This window comes from Gossypium hirsutum, chromosome A05 (assembly GCF_007990345.1).
Source record: "Gossypium hirsutum isolate 1008001.06 chromosome A05, Gossypium_hirsutum_v2.1, whole genome shotgun sequence".
NCBI lineage: Eukaryota > Viridiplantae > Streptophyta > Magnoliopsida > Malvales > Malvaceae > Gossypium > Gossypium hirsutum.
The window spans coordinates 17649025-17663867 of NC_053428.1; the positions used below are offsets into that span (position 1 = coordinate 17649025).

At 31.3% G+C, this 14843-nt stretch overlaps 1 protein-coding gene across 1 annotated transcript; it reads left to right on the top strand.

Annotated features, from left to right (window-relative positions):
- Positions 1-10256: 10256 nt before the first annotated feature.
- Positions 10257-11156, top strand: LOC121228874 (uncharacterized). The gene has a single exon (XM_041111883.1). The coding sequence runs from the start codon at positions 10257-10259 to the stop codon at positions 11154-11156; it is 900 nt and encodes a 299-aa protein (XP_040967817.1).
- Positions 11157-14843: the final 3687 nt, after the last annotated feature.

The window sequence follows — 14843 nt, forward strand, 5'->3', positions numbered from 1 at the left end:
TTCATATTTTTAATTTAATTTTGTTGAGTTTTTTTTGAGTATTTATATAATATGGTTAATTTAATTTAATTTAATTTAATTTAAATAGTCATAGTAACTATGATATATATATGTCATCATGCATGGTTAATTTTGTGTAATTATATGATACGATTACTATTTATAAATGTGACATGCTAAATAAATTTTCATGCATAATGACACGTACCTTACTTAAGATTAACACTCATATACTCAAAGTGAGTTTGCATACATAAAGTTCGCATCATATGCAGGCAAACTCATATTACACATTATGTTTACTCATATTGGGCTCACCCATACTACAAATGTGCGAGTACTACACATGTGCAAATTTATACAAAATACAGATTAAAACTCGACAGACAAACAGGTCAGTGAGTTGATAATAGTTAGTAGCATAACAAATATTATTTCAAGGCACAGAATTATATTTTGTAATGTAATATTCTTGACATTGTCTTAAATTTTCAGGGATTGGCATTGCGAGGCTGCAGATACTTCAGCTAACCTCTATCCCCTGTACTAGATTATTGATTTGCTTTAAATAACAAGTGGCAAAAACAAGAAGGGCATTGTAAACGCGACGCATGGGAAGAAAGCTTGAAACTTCATCTTAAACAATCGAATGTGAGAATGAGGTAGGAAGGGTGGTTGCAAACCAAAGGGTCAGCAAAAGGTTGCAGGTCGAGTAACCAAACTGTCAAAACCAAACTATCAATGTGGATATACTAAATAGGCAATTGGGCAGTATATGTATGGTGATGTCTCAGTAACACCATCCGCATGGGCCACCCATACTCATCTATTTCTTGGTAGTTCACTTGTCATTTCTTCGTCACTATACCTTTCTTTCATCCATTTTATATTTCCTGTTTTTGCTTTTGTTGTTTATTTTTAGGAATCACACATTAAAATATGAACCAGCTTCCCTCACCCTGTTTTACTTCATTTATATTATTCCTACTTTTGACTTCAGCTTTTAATATTTACTAGGAAATTTCACTTTCTTATTCCCAATTAATTATTGTGCTAGTGACTACTACCAACTGGTAAACAATAAGTCATTTTTTGTTTCCTCTTCAATGCTTGATATACACATCAAATGTGATTGGTTAGTGCTTGCGTGGTCCTTTCAGTTCAACTACACACCAAATTACCACTTGTCTTTTCTTTTATTGCTTCACTAATGCGCATAGGCAAGCAGTAAAAGAAAGCATGATTCCTTCCTACCATACCAAAGCGTAAAGGAAAAAATACTAACAGAGCAGTAATCATAAATTAAAACAGCAGTGATAGCAATGTCTCCGTCACCGGACGACGGTTTTCCTTAGCCTCGTCCGGCCTAACATCAGTTTTGAGTCTCACTGGCCGGTGAGGCGGCTTTTCCGGTTCCCTACATCAGTTTTGAATCTCACTGTACGATCCAATATTCCATTTCCTTTGAGCTTGCATTGATTTTTGTATAATAAGTGAAATGCATGGCGTGTGGAGTAGAGGGCTGGCCGCCACCTTATCCATTGATTGCACAGAAATACAGTACAAAGGGTAGCAATAAGAATTCTGATGTTTGGGCCCCGTAATTACATTACAAACAATGAAATGAATCGGGTACTGTAGGCCCGAGTATCATACATGCCTAAGTTTTCGTACGGAGTAGCGGTTTAGTTGTTAAAGTTAGATGTTAGTGGAGGAGGGATAATGTGCTGTTGATTTGGATTGGATATCTGCTGATTGCATGCATTTATAGAGTGGGCACAGCCCCAGGGCGGTGTCCTGTCCTCTCCTCTGTTGAGGTCTCTTCACTCACCCATGCATGCATTGGCATCGGCAATGCTCTCAACATCTTGTCTCCTAAAACTATAATTAAATTATGGTTTTCATTATTTTATTTCATTGGAATATTTAATATATTATTTTAGTTTTTACTATTATTTTTATCATATCTTACTTTTCCATGAGATACACGGATTAATCGCATATATTATTCAATTATTTTTAATTAGTAATATATTGAAAAAATTCGATAGATTATAAGCAAATAAATTCAAAGAGATAAAACTTTGTTTATATTTTGATATAAAAATTTAATGATTGGAAATATTATAATTTTATTTACAATTTTTTATTTAAATTCTTGATTAAAAGTAAGCGAATTATTTTAATTAGTGAAAAATAAAAATACAAAACCCATTTGTTATGCCGCCCCTAAAAAATGTTTGGGAAATTTTAATTTATTTCTTGAAAATTTTTAAAAATTTCAATTAGGCTCTCAATTTTATTTTTATTTTTATTTTTGGAAATTTTCATTTCTCTCTTTAATTTTTTAAAATATTTCAATTAAGTCTCCTCAAATTTTTGAAAATTCTCATTATACCTTTTCTTTTAAGTTCTCGTTATACTCTCTTGAAAAAAAATTTAGGTTATCCTCATATTATGGACATATGATTAATAGAAAATAAACATGTTAAATAGACAAATTTTAACAGAAACAGTTAAAAATAATAATAACTAGATTAAAATTTTTAAATTAAAAAAATAAGAAGATAAATTTTTAACTTTTGAAGTACAAGGATGAAATCTCAATTTTTATACAATTACACATTTTAACCTAGTTTGAAATATGCGTGGAATGATCACTTGATCATTGTGGGTTAAAATGCTCCAATCGTGTGTAGTGTTAATATCTCATTGACACTCACTGATGCTTAGTATTTTGGTAGAGAAGATAATAGAGTAAAAGTATGTGTAGGAGAGATCATACTGTGGTAAGAATAAAACTTTATATTTATAATTGATTTGTGGTTTGCCCAAATGTTGTCACTATTTTAATGACTCTTAATTGAGGTGGTGTTAATATCTCATTCTCATGTAAGCTTTTTGAAGGGAGCATTTGTGGGCTACGTGTTAATGGCTAACACTAATGTTTAGACTCTCTGTGAAGTTTCAAGTCTTGTGGGCTTTATTTTAAGTTGAAAATCGTTTGGGCAATTCATAAATTGAGTTATTTGTCTAGATCTACTCGAAAATTGAGAAGATTTGAGTAAAATTATTAAGTCTGAAAAATGAGTTTGGACAGAAAATTAGGCTCGTTTAAAAATAGGCTAGACTCGAACTTAAACATTTAAAGCTTAACCTGACAAGTTTTTAATTTATAGTACTTTATATTATGTTATTTTTTATATTTTGTAATTTACAACACATAAAAGAATAAATATATACTAAATACATAATACTACTTTAATGTTAACATCAAAATAATATTAAGTTGACTATATAAAAAAATCAATAAAAAATATTAACTTAAAATAATTTAAATATTTTTTAAATATTTAAAAATAATATGGACAGTGCAAAAATGGGCTTGTTCTAGTCTTTTGCAAATATGGACAAGCTTGGTAAAATTTTAGACTCATATTTCAAGTCGAGTCATGCATGCTTGGCCAAGCACAAAGTACATTAATGTCATGCTTAGGGTCAACTCGACCGGCCCATGAACACCTCTAGACCCTAACTATGCTATTAAATGTATTTTTTTTTGAACCAATTGAGTTGACATCGACATTATTGTCTATATAGGAGGACGTGGGTTCAAAAGCGTTAGAGTGTGCTTATTCTATTATTTAAGGGTTGAAATTAGATTATAAATAATTCTAACATTGTATAAAAAAGATATTTTCGAAGATAGAATATAAAAGCCACACAATTTAAACACATATCAAATGATGATATCTGAAAAAAACTTTAATCATTATTGCATTCAAATCATTTACTCATTTTATAGAAAAATATAATAACAATTTGAAGTGGCTTATAAATTTTTTATAGCACTAAAACAATCACCCATATTAATTTAGCATCTCGTTTTCCAGCTAACCACCTAGATAATAATGCCATTTAAATCTTCAAAAAAGAAAATAATGCGATTTAAAGGTGGTCGGGAAATGAATTAATTTCATTTTGGAATACTCCAATAATCCAAATTCCAAGGTTGCAACTTGAGTTAATTCGAAAGAATCCGGTTGCTTAATTTGAAATCATATCTCAATTATATATACTCCAGAAGTTCTCCCAAGCCTACCTGTCATGTCTGGAGCGCTTGCCATTTCTTTTGCCAACAATGCTTCTGTTATAATTTCTTCACAAAATCCATCTTAACCCCTTCCCTAACCAAACACGTGAAGGACACGTGCAAACTGGGTTTCCTTTTTATGTTTCAGACACCTTCACATGACGTGGCATTTTATACTTTGTATCATCAGATGGTCTGTTGAATTAAGAAGGGCACATTTGGCACGCCACATCATCCATCACGTGGCTTGTCAGGTCTGGAAATTGGCTCGCCCTTAACGACATACTTATTCTCACCTAATGGCACGTGACCGGTTGCTGTTAAAATTTTATTGGCTTAACTATTATTCAAATATCAAGAAATCATTCACCAGGTTTATGATCTTCAAATGATGGCATAATATGTGCAACCGCTCGTGTCAGTGTAATTTGCTGGCCTAGATTTCTGCATAAATCGAAGGACGAAAAATGGGATACTTATACTCTTAGTCCTTTGAATGCAAAAATAGTGGTGATAATAAAATTAATTAGTATAATGATACTGTAATGAAAGATAAAAAATATTAAATACACCATATTAAAGATAAATGTCTATTTAAATTGACTTTTAATATTCAAAATATTTGATTTTTTTGTTTAAAAATATCAATTACTAGTGGGTTGTAAATCTATTTATGGGACCAACTTTTCGTCTATGCTTGAATGTTTGCTTATAATTTAGAAGAGTTTGAGCAAAAAATATCAAGTATGAAGAATGAGTTTAGACAAAAAATTAGATCCATTTCAAATATATATCAAGCTTGAATTCATGCATTCAAAGCTTGAACCCAGTTCGACCGTTTTCTAAGTTTATATTATATCATATTATGTTCTGTATATATATTAAGTAATTTTTAATCCATAAAAAATAAATTTATAGTAATAAATAACACTATAATATAAACATACTAAAAGATGTTTAGTTGTCTATAAATAAAATTTTAATGAATGAAAAAAATATTAAATATTAAATTAAATATAATATAATTTTTTTAAAAATTTGAAAATATTATGGGTGCGACTAAAATCGAGTAGGGTTACCTATTTATAAATATGAGAATTTTTTAGTAAAATTTTAGGCTTATATTTCAGGTCAGACTGAGCTTAGGTAAGCATGAAGTGTTGGAAAAATCGTTTTAGAAAAATAGTGTTTTTAGGTATAGCGAGAATTTAATTTTTTTTCTTAGAACCGAACCATTGCGATATTTATAGTAATAAAATTTAATCGAAATTACACCTGTGATTTGTGTGAAGGCGGTCTAGGTCTTTTCTCATTTTCAATCAATCGATCTTTTTTCGTCATCCTCAAATCTCGAATTGCTTTGAATGTCGACTCAAAGCCTCAAATAAATTGAATCAATGCACAAAATGAAAACTTTGATTAACCTTTCTTAAGAAAGTTAATTCTCTTTATGAACCGAAAACTATGAGCATTCATGCGAAAATAAATTTTATTCTTAAAATAAATTGCCATTGTTTTTCAACAAAATATCACCGCTCAAAAGTGTATATTGTATATGAATAGGTTAACTCATAGTTTTTATCTATAGAGAAACGATATAAAAGTTCTATTTGAATAAAGTTTAATTAAATAATAATATTTTAATTAAAAAATACAATGTTCCAGTAGAGCTGGAATGCAAGGGACATTGACATCAAGTGGTGAAATAAGGGTTGGCAGGGGCCCGGCCCCTCTAAAATGAATTTTTTTCATATGGCCTTTTTAAAATTTTTAAAATTTTAAATTAGTAATGATAAAATTATACTTTAGCCCCCTTAAAAATATAAAATTTTGATCTAATCATTTAAAAACTATAAATATTTAGTCTATTAAAATGGTGAAATTGCATTTTTTCTATCGTAAAAATTACAATTTAATTTCATCCCCTCTAAGAAATTTTTTTGGTTTTGCCCCTGTTGACATCCTTAGTAAATATTGGGGTTTGCTGCCCCCTATCAAGTAACAATACCCTATTGGCATTTCATGTATTGAGCACGATTATATATATTATCTAAACTTTTATCTTGCACTTATAATTTATCCAACCCAATAACTATTTTTATCATTTAAAATATTATTTATTTATTTAACTTAACTAAATTAATTTCTCAAATAAATTATTTTTCTCAACTCAATTCTAATTCTGTTAAAGTAATGACAATTTTACCATATTAGTATACATGAGTAAATTAATTTAATTACCTTATTCAACAAATCTATGATAACTAATTATTTTAATTCACTTTGAACTTCAATTATTTAATTACAATAAATTAGATAATAATTCAAAGAATTTAAATTCATTTCTAAGTCATCTTTGGTACTTAGAAAGAAAACACATTCACTACGGATAGTGATGCATGCGATCCATTTCTTTTACTTGTTGTTTTCATTCATTCATTCCACAATCTATCAGTTCTACATGCAATTCGTTTTGGGTTATCTCAAGCTAGAGGAGGGACCGGTTTGACATATATAATTAGGACTTAAATAAATTGTAATTAAGTTCAGGCTCTGTACGTATTAATTACAACTTATTTAATCGTGGAGTCATTCCACTACAATACCATGACTGAACTCTTCCTTATTATTTGTTATTACGAAACATATCTTATTAATTGCTCGTTCAATGACCTTGTCATAAATGTGTTACCTTCACGGGATATTCTTAATCTTTTTGAGATAAAATTTGTTCTCTCGATATGCTCTTATTTTATTTCATGATTTTCATTTTACATCTTTCAATATGAAAAAGTCAATTATTAATACATAGTGATTAAATCATTTGTTTTATGACAAATGACATGTGACCATGTTCCTTTGTCATGAATCATGCAATACCAATGAGATGACATCATTTATCTTTTATTGGGTTATGAATATTATTATGATGGAATGATGTTACATAATACAAAAGTCTTATACTCAACACACCCACTTTCAGCTCCTTAACTATTTGAGCTCAAGTTTTCATTTACATCAAAATATACGAGTAGCACATACATAGCCCATAATCCATGTAAGTATGTCACACTATGAACGTCACAAGTGACTAAATTCATAAACAGATATAGGATAAATTCAACTTTGGTCTTGTTCGATGTATTGTTAGTTCAGACATTGAAATTTATGTCTTTATTTTCTAGGAGTTATTCGTTCCGATGTTTAAGACAAAATATTTGCTAATTGGACTTGATAGAGAGATAATAGTTTTTCAATCGATTTACTCAATTTTAATTGGACTACTGATTCTTTAGATTATCTACTAATATAAGTTGTCTTCTAGCATTATGGTCCAATCACATAATGCAACTTAATATTAGTTAAAAATTAGATAATCAATGAGCCAATATTTCGTTGCATTTTGTTTTGCATGTAGAAACCTTTCAGGACATATACAAATGATATTAATGTATAATAAAATTTTATTTAAATTAAATTGTTCGAAATACTACAAATATAAATTGACGAATATAGCATTGGATCCTGACATGAGGTGTGTTGATATTATGCTTAAGCCAATGTAAATTCAGTATGGTTCGACTTATGAACATCTCTAGTGGGCTCGTTGTCATTCTTAAGTAATGGTTAGTTTATCATTAAAGTTGAAAAGTGTGATAAAAATTTATTTTAAAAAGTGTTTTCCAAAGTTTGGCACTATTTATTGTTGTCGTAAAAAAGTGTTTTTGTGAATATAAAATATCTATTTTAAATATAATATTGTAAAATAAAATATTTAATGGAAAAGAATAATTTCATTAAATAGGGTAAAAAAGTTAAAAATATTTACTTGTAAACTTGGGTTAAAAATTCAAGATTAATTTACTTGTTTATAATCAATTTTATTTATTTGAAATCATTACTTTTCAATCTAAATAGTTTTGTCTAAGCTTTCAAACTTGAATATAAATAAAACAAAGGAGAAAGACATGGTGACAAATTGAAAATGTTATGGAGTTCTAGATGGTCAAACATACAGCTTTCGCTGACTTTCACTACTCCAAGGAATGGTTTTTCACAAGAATCCGCGAGGCAAGATTTTCATTTTTTTTAGTTGTAAACCGCAATGAGAAAACTTGAAAAGAAAGACATGTTTTTTGGTAATTAAGAGGATACTAACATGATCACATTGATTAAATACAGTAAAATAAATATGAAAAAATGGAGTACAAAAGGATTTTGTTAGCTAAAATGACAAATGTTACATAATTGGACTGTAAGAAAATAATTCAGTTATATGGCTCCAAAACTTTCAGCTTTAAAATGATTTTAGTTTTATGGTAACAGAAATGGCATTTACAGCTTCTGCTGTATTTATTGATAAAAATAGACATGAAAAAGAGTATACATTGCGACGGACGCAATATTCAATCATCTGCCTCGTTTCATAAAAATAAATTGGTTAATTTTTCTTTTCTTCAAAAATGAAGGTTTACTTTTTACCAGTCTAAATCCAAATACAACATGCAAACATGGCTTTCAAAAACGCTAGAAAATATACATATGAATGCCGATGTTTAACGGTATTATTATTTAAGAGTCGCTGTAGTGTGATAATCAATCATGTTGTAGAGCATCCATAGTCAATAAACTTTGCAACATCCAAGACCTCTCGTGGCAGAAGAACAGAGATACAGCCACAGAGCATGTCCGGCATAATCTCGTGAATGGCGGTATGGCCAATTAAAATAGACAAAAATAATTTTCCACGCATTATTGGTTTTGATAAGAAAGCGTATTATTGGTAGAAGATATGCAATTATGCATTTCATCCGTGAATAAAGGGTAATCGAACTATTAATCTGCTGAGAAGTTGAGAACCTAAAAAAGAAAAACAAAAAATATTTTTTCGTTAGTGTTTATAATAATTAATATTATTGGAAGATTCTTAAGCCTCCATCATCCATATAATCTTCTTGTACCGCGTGAAACATTGATTGCTTAGCGCTGCATAATCTTCTTCGTTTTCCAGCGATTACAACCCTCACGCGTTTCCAAGGGCAGATTTGCATCTCTGATTGGAGATGCAAGTAGAGGGGCGTGGTCCTGTTATATTTAATGGTGACAGCTAAAGCCCTTCTAACTTTGTTTTTTGTATAATTTAGTTAGTTGGGAACAAGGGAACTGAGAGCAGCTCTGGCATATGCCTAGGGATGGCTTAGCCCTCATGCCCTGTCCGTACCTTTTATCCTTTATTTTATTTTTTCTTCAGTGAGAAATTCAGCTGTAATTTCATTTAGTAGTGATGTAATTGCTGGTCTACTTTAATTAAATTTCCAAGTACCTATGATAAAGTCCAAGAGTTCAGTTCATCTTAATGATGGCTGTTTTGCATAAAACACTTGAAGGAACAACTAAGCTTCATCTTCTTGCATTATATCAGGTTAAATGAGCTTGTTGGATTGATTGGAGGAAGAATTGGGTAGTAGGTGAAGTTTTATATAACAGTACTAATGTATGGCTTCATGATTTAGAGCCACTATGAGACAATGAGCTGGCTAGCTATATAATGAAGACCAGGAACTTTGAATAACAAACAAGCCTCTCCTGTCGTATCAGTCATTGGATTGACAGGAGATTGGTTTTGGGTCAAACCACCGAATTTTAAAAAAATTAAGTTATTACAAGTTTGAGTTTTGTTGTTATTTATAAGAGAAATTATTTGGGTTTTAAGTAATTTCAAAAAAAATTCATATTAAAATTTAAATGATTTTAGGTTTTAAGATGAAATTTGAGTTAAATTAAATACAGGGATGATAAAATGATTTAGATTTGATAGATTATTTTAGGAACTTACCATATTGAGTATTGAGCAGAGTTGCCAGAGTGTCAAAACCACGTGGTGTCTCGTCTCAACTCAGCTATAATCACCTTGGTTTGCAACTCGAAACCCACATGATATGACTGATTATTTACTTTAGCGGCTCTAATCTAACAATAACAGCTAATATAATTATTCGCGGATCCAGTGCCCTCGGCCCCGATCCTCACCCTGCCCCTCGTGCGTGCGCCTTAGTTGTCCTCCCTTTATATACTACCTATCCATCTCCATTTTTTTCTCAATTTCTCTTATCAAAAGCACACAACTCGGAGGAGACCCAATTAAAACACCAAATCCAAAAAAATGGTAGGCGTTTTCAGGCGCTCCCTCTCTTTTCCAAACAAAACCCTTACCCGTCCACCTAAACCACAAATTTCTCACCACATCAGGTCCATCTCTCTCCCCTGCAGATCACATCCCTTGATTACTCAAATCAAAGATGAAATCACCGACCTCAAAACCTGGTCCCGCAGTCCCGAGAAGCCAACCTCAGCTTGGCTTTGTGACGGTTTGCTCCGTCTAAAGGACCTTCAAGATTCCCTCCACGACATTCTTCAGCTCCCCCAGACCCAGCAGTTGTTAAGCCATAAGCGTGAATGGGTGGAGAAGCTCCTCGAAGATTTCCTCCGTTTCGTCGATGTTTACGGCATCTTCCAAACCTCGTTTCTTTCTCTCAAAGAAGAGCAACTCGCTGCGCGGGTGGCTCTAAGGAGAAAAGACGACTCCAGGATTGCCGTGTACCTGAAAGGTCGCAAGAAGATGGCTAAAGAGATAGCAAAACTCGTATCGTCTATCCGATGCATTGGGCGATACTCATTTCCTGCATCGGCTTTCGTTTCCATTTTAGACACGGAGCTGACCGGTGTTATCAGCGACATTATCGAAGTGACCGTTTCAGTATCGGTGGCGCTTTTCAACGGGATTTCCATGGCCTTTACTTCAAGCAAATCGTCATGGATTAGGTTGGCGTTGACCAAGAAATCCAAAAAGGTTAAGATTGAGGGAAGCATCAAAGAATTTGAAGAAATGGGTGAAGCCAACGTGTGGAGCCTGAGAAGGAAGGGAGACGAGGAAGTGAGAATGGTTTTGGAGAGAATGCAAAACTTGGAAATGTGCATTGCTGATATCGAAAGTGGAAGCGACAAAGCCTTTAGGAGTCTGATAAACACTAGGGTTTCGCTGCTCAATACTCTCACCATGTAGCCGTAGGAAGGAAATTTGAAAAAGTTATTTCACGTAATTATCGTCTCACAAACAAAATAGCGACGTAATTTACCCTTTTTATCTCTGTGAACTCTCTCTTTTTATTTTTATCTATTCTTGTGTTCTTTTCCCTAGTAGAAAGAAGTGAAAAATTAGTGTCCGAAAGTGCATCCAAGTCGAGAGGTTTTCAATGGTGTATAGTCGTCATATTCTTAAACATTTTGTTCTTCAAAACATTGCATTTTGGCAACAATATGTACAATTTTGAGAGGCATTAAAAAAAAAATCCAAAGGCGTTATCTTTATAATCTGAGTTAGCTTCATTCATATGGTTCTTAGATCTGCCCGACATTTGCTCCATATACCAAATTCGACGGCAGTGCTTATCCAAAAAACCGACTGCAACTGTGGGGTATTTCACTTTAATTGTTTTGTTAATGGATCAGATCTAGAAAATATGTGCCAATAAACTTGAAATAATTATTAACTGATTAAATTTTAAAGTGTAACACTTTTACACTTTATGTGAATTTAACCTTTATTTTTTAAAATTAAATTTAATCATTAATATTCTAAAAATAGTTAAATTATTTTTCTTTAACAAAATGCTGGTTAAAATATTAATTTTTTTAACAATATTAGTATTTCAGATCATATGCACTTCATGTTGAGATAACACTATTTGTTTTATATTATCACGTCAACAAGTAATTTAAAAATTTAAAAATATTTAAAATTTAAAAACTATAAAAAGTTCAAAATAACTAGCACGTGTATGAAAATTTAACATTTTAAATAGCATTTCTATTAAAAAAACTAATTAGACACTTTTTCAAAGAATAGATTGTCAAATTAGACTTTATTTAAAAGATTAATATCGAATTTAACTAAAAAAAAGGAACAAAACGAATAAAATATGTAAGGTTAAAAAGCTAAATTTAATATTATGTAAAAATTTAAAAATATATAAAATTTTTAACAAATGTATTAAATATACATCATCCTGTTGGGATGGAATAGCATTAATTCCCCATAAATAAATTTCCCTTTTATATTCAAATAAATGGCCAAAAGCATCAAAAGCTATATTAATTACCCTCTTGTGTTGCTCATTAGCTTAATAAGAAACAAAAAGCTTTTTCCGTTGCACGTTGCCGGCAGTAGAAACATATATACTACGTGACAACTACAGCTCTTATATGCCTTAACGGCAATTAAAAGAATACAAAGAAAAGCAACCAATCGGCAAGAGAAAAGCTGAATATTATGAAAATAAAATAGGTAGGGCAAGGAATTAAAGAAAACAGCACATGGTTTTGTCAGATAATGTTTGAATTTGATCAGGTGGTTTTATTTCAAGGAAAACAAAAGAAAAGAGTTGTCGTGCCAATCATTCCTTCATCGTTAGTTATGCTGAAGAAAATGTTGAATCGTAAAGGAAATTATAAGTGATAAGTAGTGCAAATAATTGGGACTGCTTCAATTCCCTTCAACTTGCGATCAGAAATTATGGATTCTGCACTGGCAATGGCAGATGATTGTTTGTGGAGAGAAGTTAGCATTCCCGGTAAAAGCGAAGCATCAAGATAGCCAAGACCTAATAGGGTGGGCCCTTTAGTTAGTTGGTCTCAATTATATATATATATATGCTGATCTCGTGGATAATGCAAGAAAATGTGAAATTATTTGACAAAGAAAAGAAAATGTTATCTCATTCGTCTATTCTATCCTTCTGAATAATTGGGAATTTTGATTTGTCTTGTGTTCTATGGCCATAAATAAATGATGTTTTAAGGGACCCCATCATTTCATGTTTTCCAGGAATAAAGTTGTAATATTCATCATTCAAGGGTTGAAAAATGCAGTAATTTCCCATGAAGTCCTTTGAATTTATTCTTTTTGGTTTAAAATCTTTTAATGTTGGGTAACTATATTATGCTCAAACTAAATTAAAAGTTGATTTTGATCGGACCTTTCTCACATTATTTTTTTCATTAGTAAGATTTAAACTAAAACCTTATCTAAGGTTTATTAAATTCTCTACACTTGATTCAATAGAAATTAATAAAAGGTGATATTAGTTTAATTACGTCGATTTTTTAGATTTTTAGACTTATTTAAAAAATGAATTTTATTTAATGATTTTCAATATCATTTAACTAAAATTTTAATCTATTTTAATAAAAAAATTCTAAATAATTTTTTTAATTATTTTTATGATTTTAAATATAAAATATTTATTTTTATATCATAAAAATTAAAATAAATATATATTGAATAAAAATCAGTAATTGAATCTATGTTTGGATCCTTATTTTGACTTTTTTAATGCAATTGTTATACATTTTTAGTCCTAAGGCTAGGATCAGGGTATGGCCCTATTAGACTAGCAATAGGCAATAGTGACAAGGAAGGACCGTAGTTGAACCTATATAAACTTCAATTGGTGATCAAAGGTGGACCTTTCCCACCCAAATAAACCAAGCTTTGGGCTACATATCTGTCCTTTTGCCGAGCAGGTAGCCTCTTAACTTATTTTAAGCATCTTTTTTCAGAAGCTTTTCACTCTCACAACACCTAATTTCCTTTAATGGGATTTAAAGCCCTTTTGTGGCATAAATGATTTCTAAGTTGAATCGAAATAAAGTGAAAATAATTGAAGTGCTTTAATTCTTTTTAGACCATATAAAGTATAAAGACGGAACATGTATTAAAAATTGGGGGTGGGGTGGAAAGGACCCCTCCATAATGCACCTACCATCGTTCAGAGAAGGACAGGCAGCTCCCATGTACAGTGACATTGCCCTTATTTCCATTTTCCAAGCTTAAAAAACATCATGGATTGGCATATTTCCACTTGAGCATTTCATTAGTTCCATGATTACAATGTCTACTTTTGTAAATAATTTCCCAAACGAGACAAACTATGATACCAACGGAAATGGTGGCCAATGACCCCTTACAGCAGTACAAGAAATTAACCTGGTGGTTCAAGTTAGGGGTGTGTTAAAAAGATGTCTTGTTGATTAGTTAATCTTTTATTTTAAATCTTCCATTAAAGTAAACTCAAAAAACAGAAAGCATGAAAAGGCTAAAACATCTTTGTTATATATTATGAGGGACAAAAGCACTTTCCCTCCCCCTGATTCGTGCACTTAGGTTTTGAAAATGAATGGCACCTGCAATTGTTGCTTAGTAAATAATAGTCAAAGTAGCGCAAGGATTTGGGCAGAGGTAGAAGTAGCGCTACAGCTACGGACATGTGATGGCATGCAATGACACATCAAAATATATATATTTTATAAGGGCACTAATAAAAGCTAGGCTTTCATAGGAATTGGGATCATGTAAAAAGCTTGGGATGAAAATGAGGGCCATGCCTTCTCCTCATCCACACATTTCCCCACCTTAAGAACAAAAGAAAGAGACCAGATAATAAGACAAAGATTTTGTTGAGTTGGAATTCCTCCACACTATCCATTGGAGTTCAAAGATGTAAGTTCCATATTGATGTAAGGATTATTGGATTAAGTCCATGGAAAGATATTGTTTGTTTTACAAGTTTGAAAACAGGCATTGTAATTTTATCCTTAGCAAAAGGTTGTTCACGATGACTTTTGCTTTATAAGATCTTGTAATTGTGCAATGTGCAGAGGTATATTCACTTTTGGTTCAACCAATGATAAA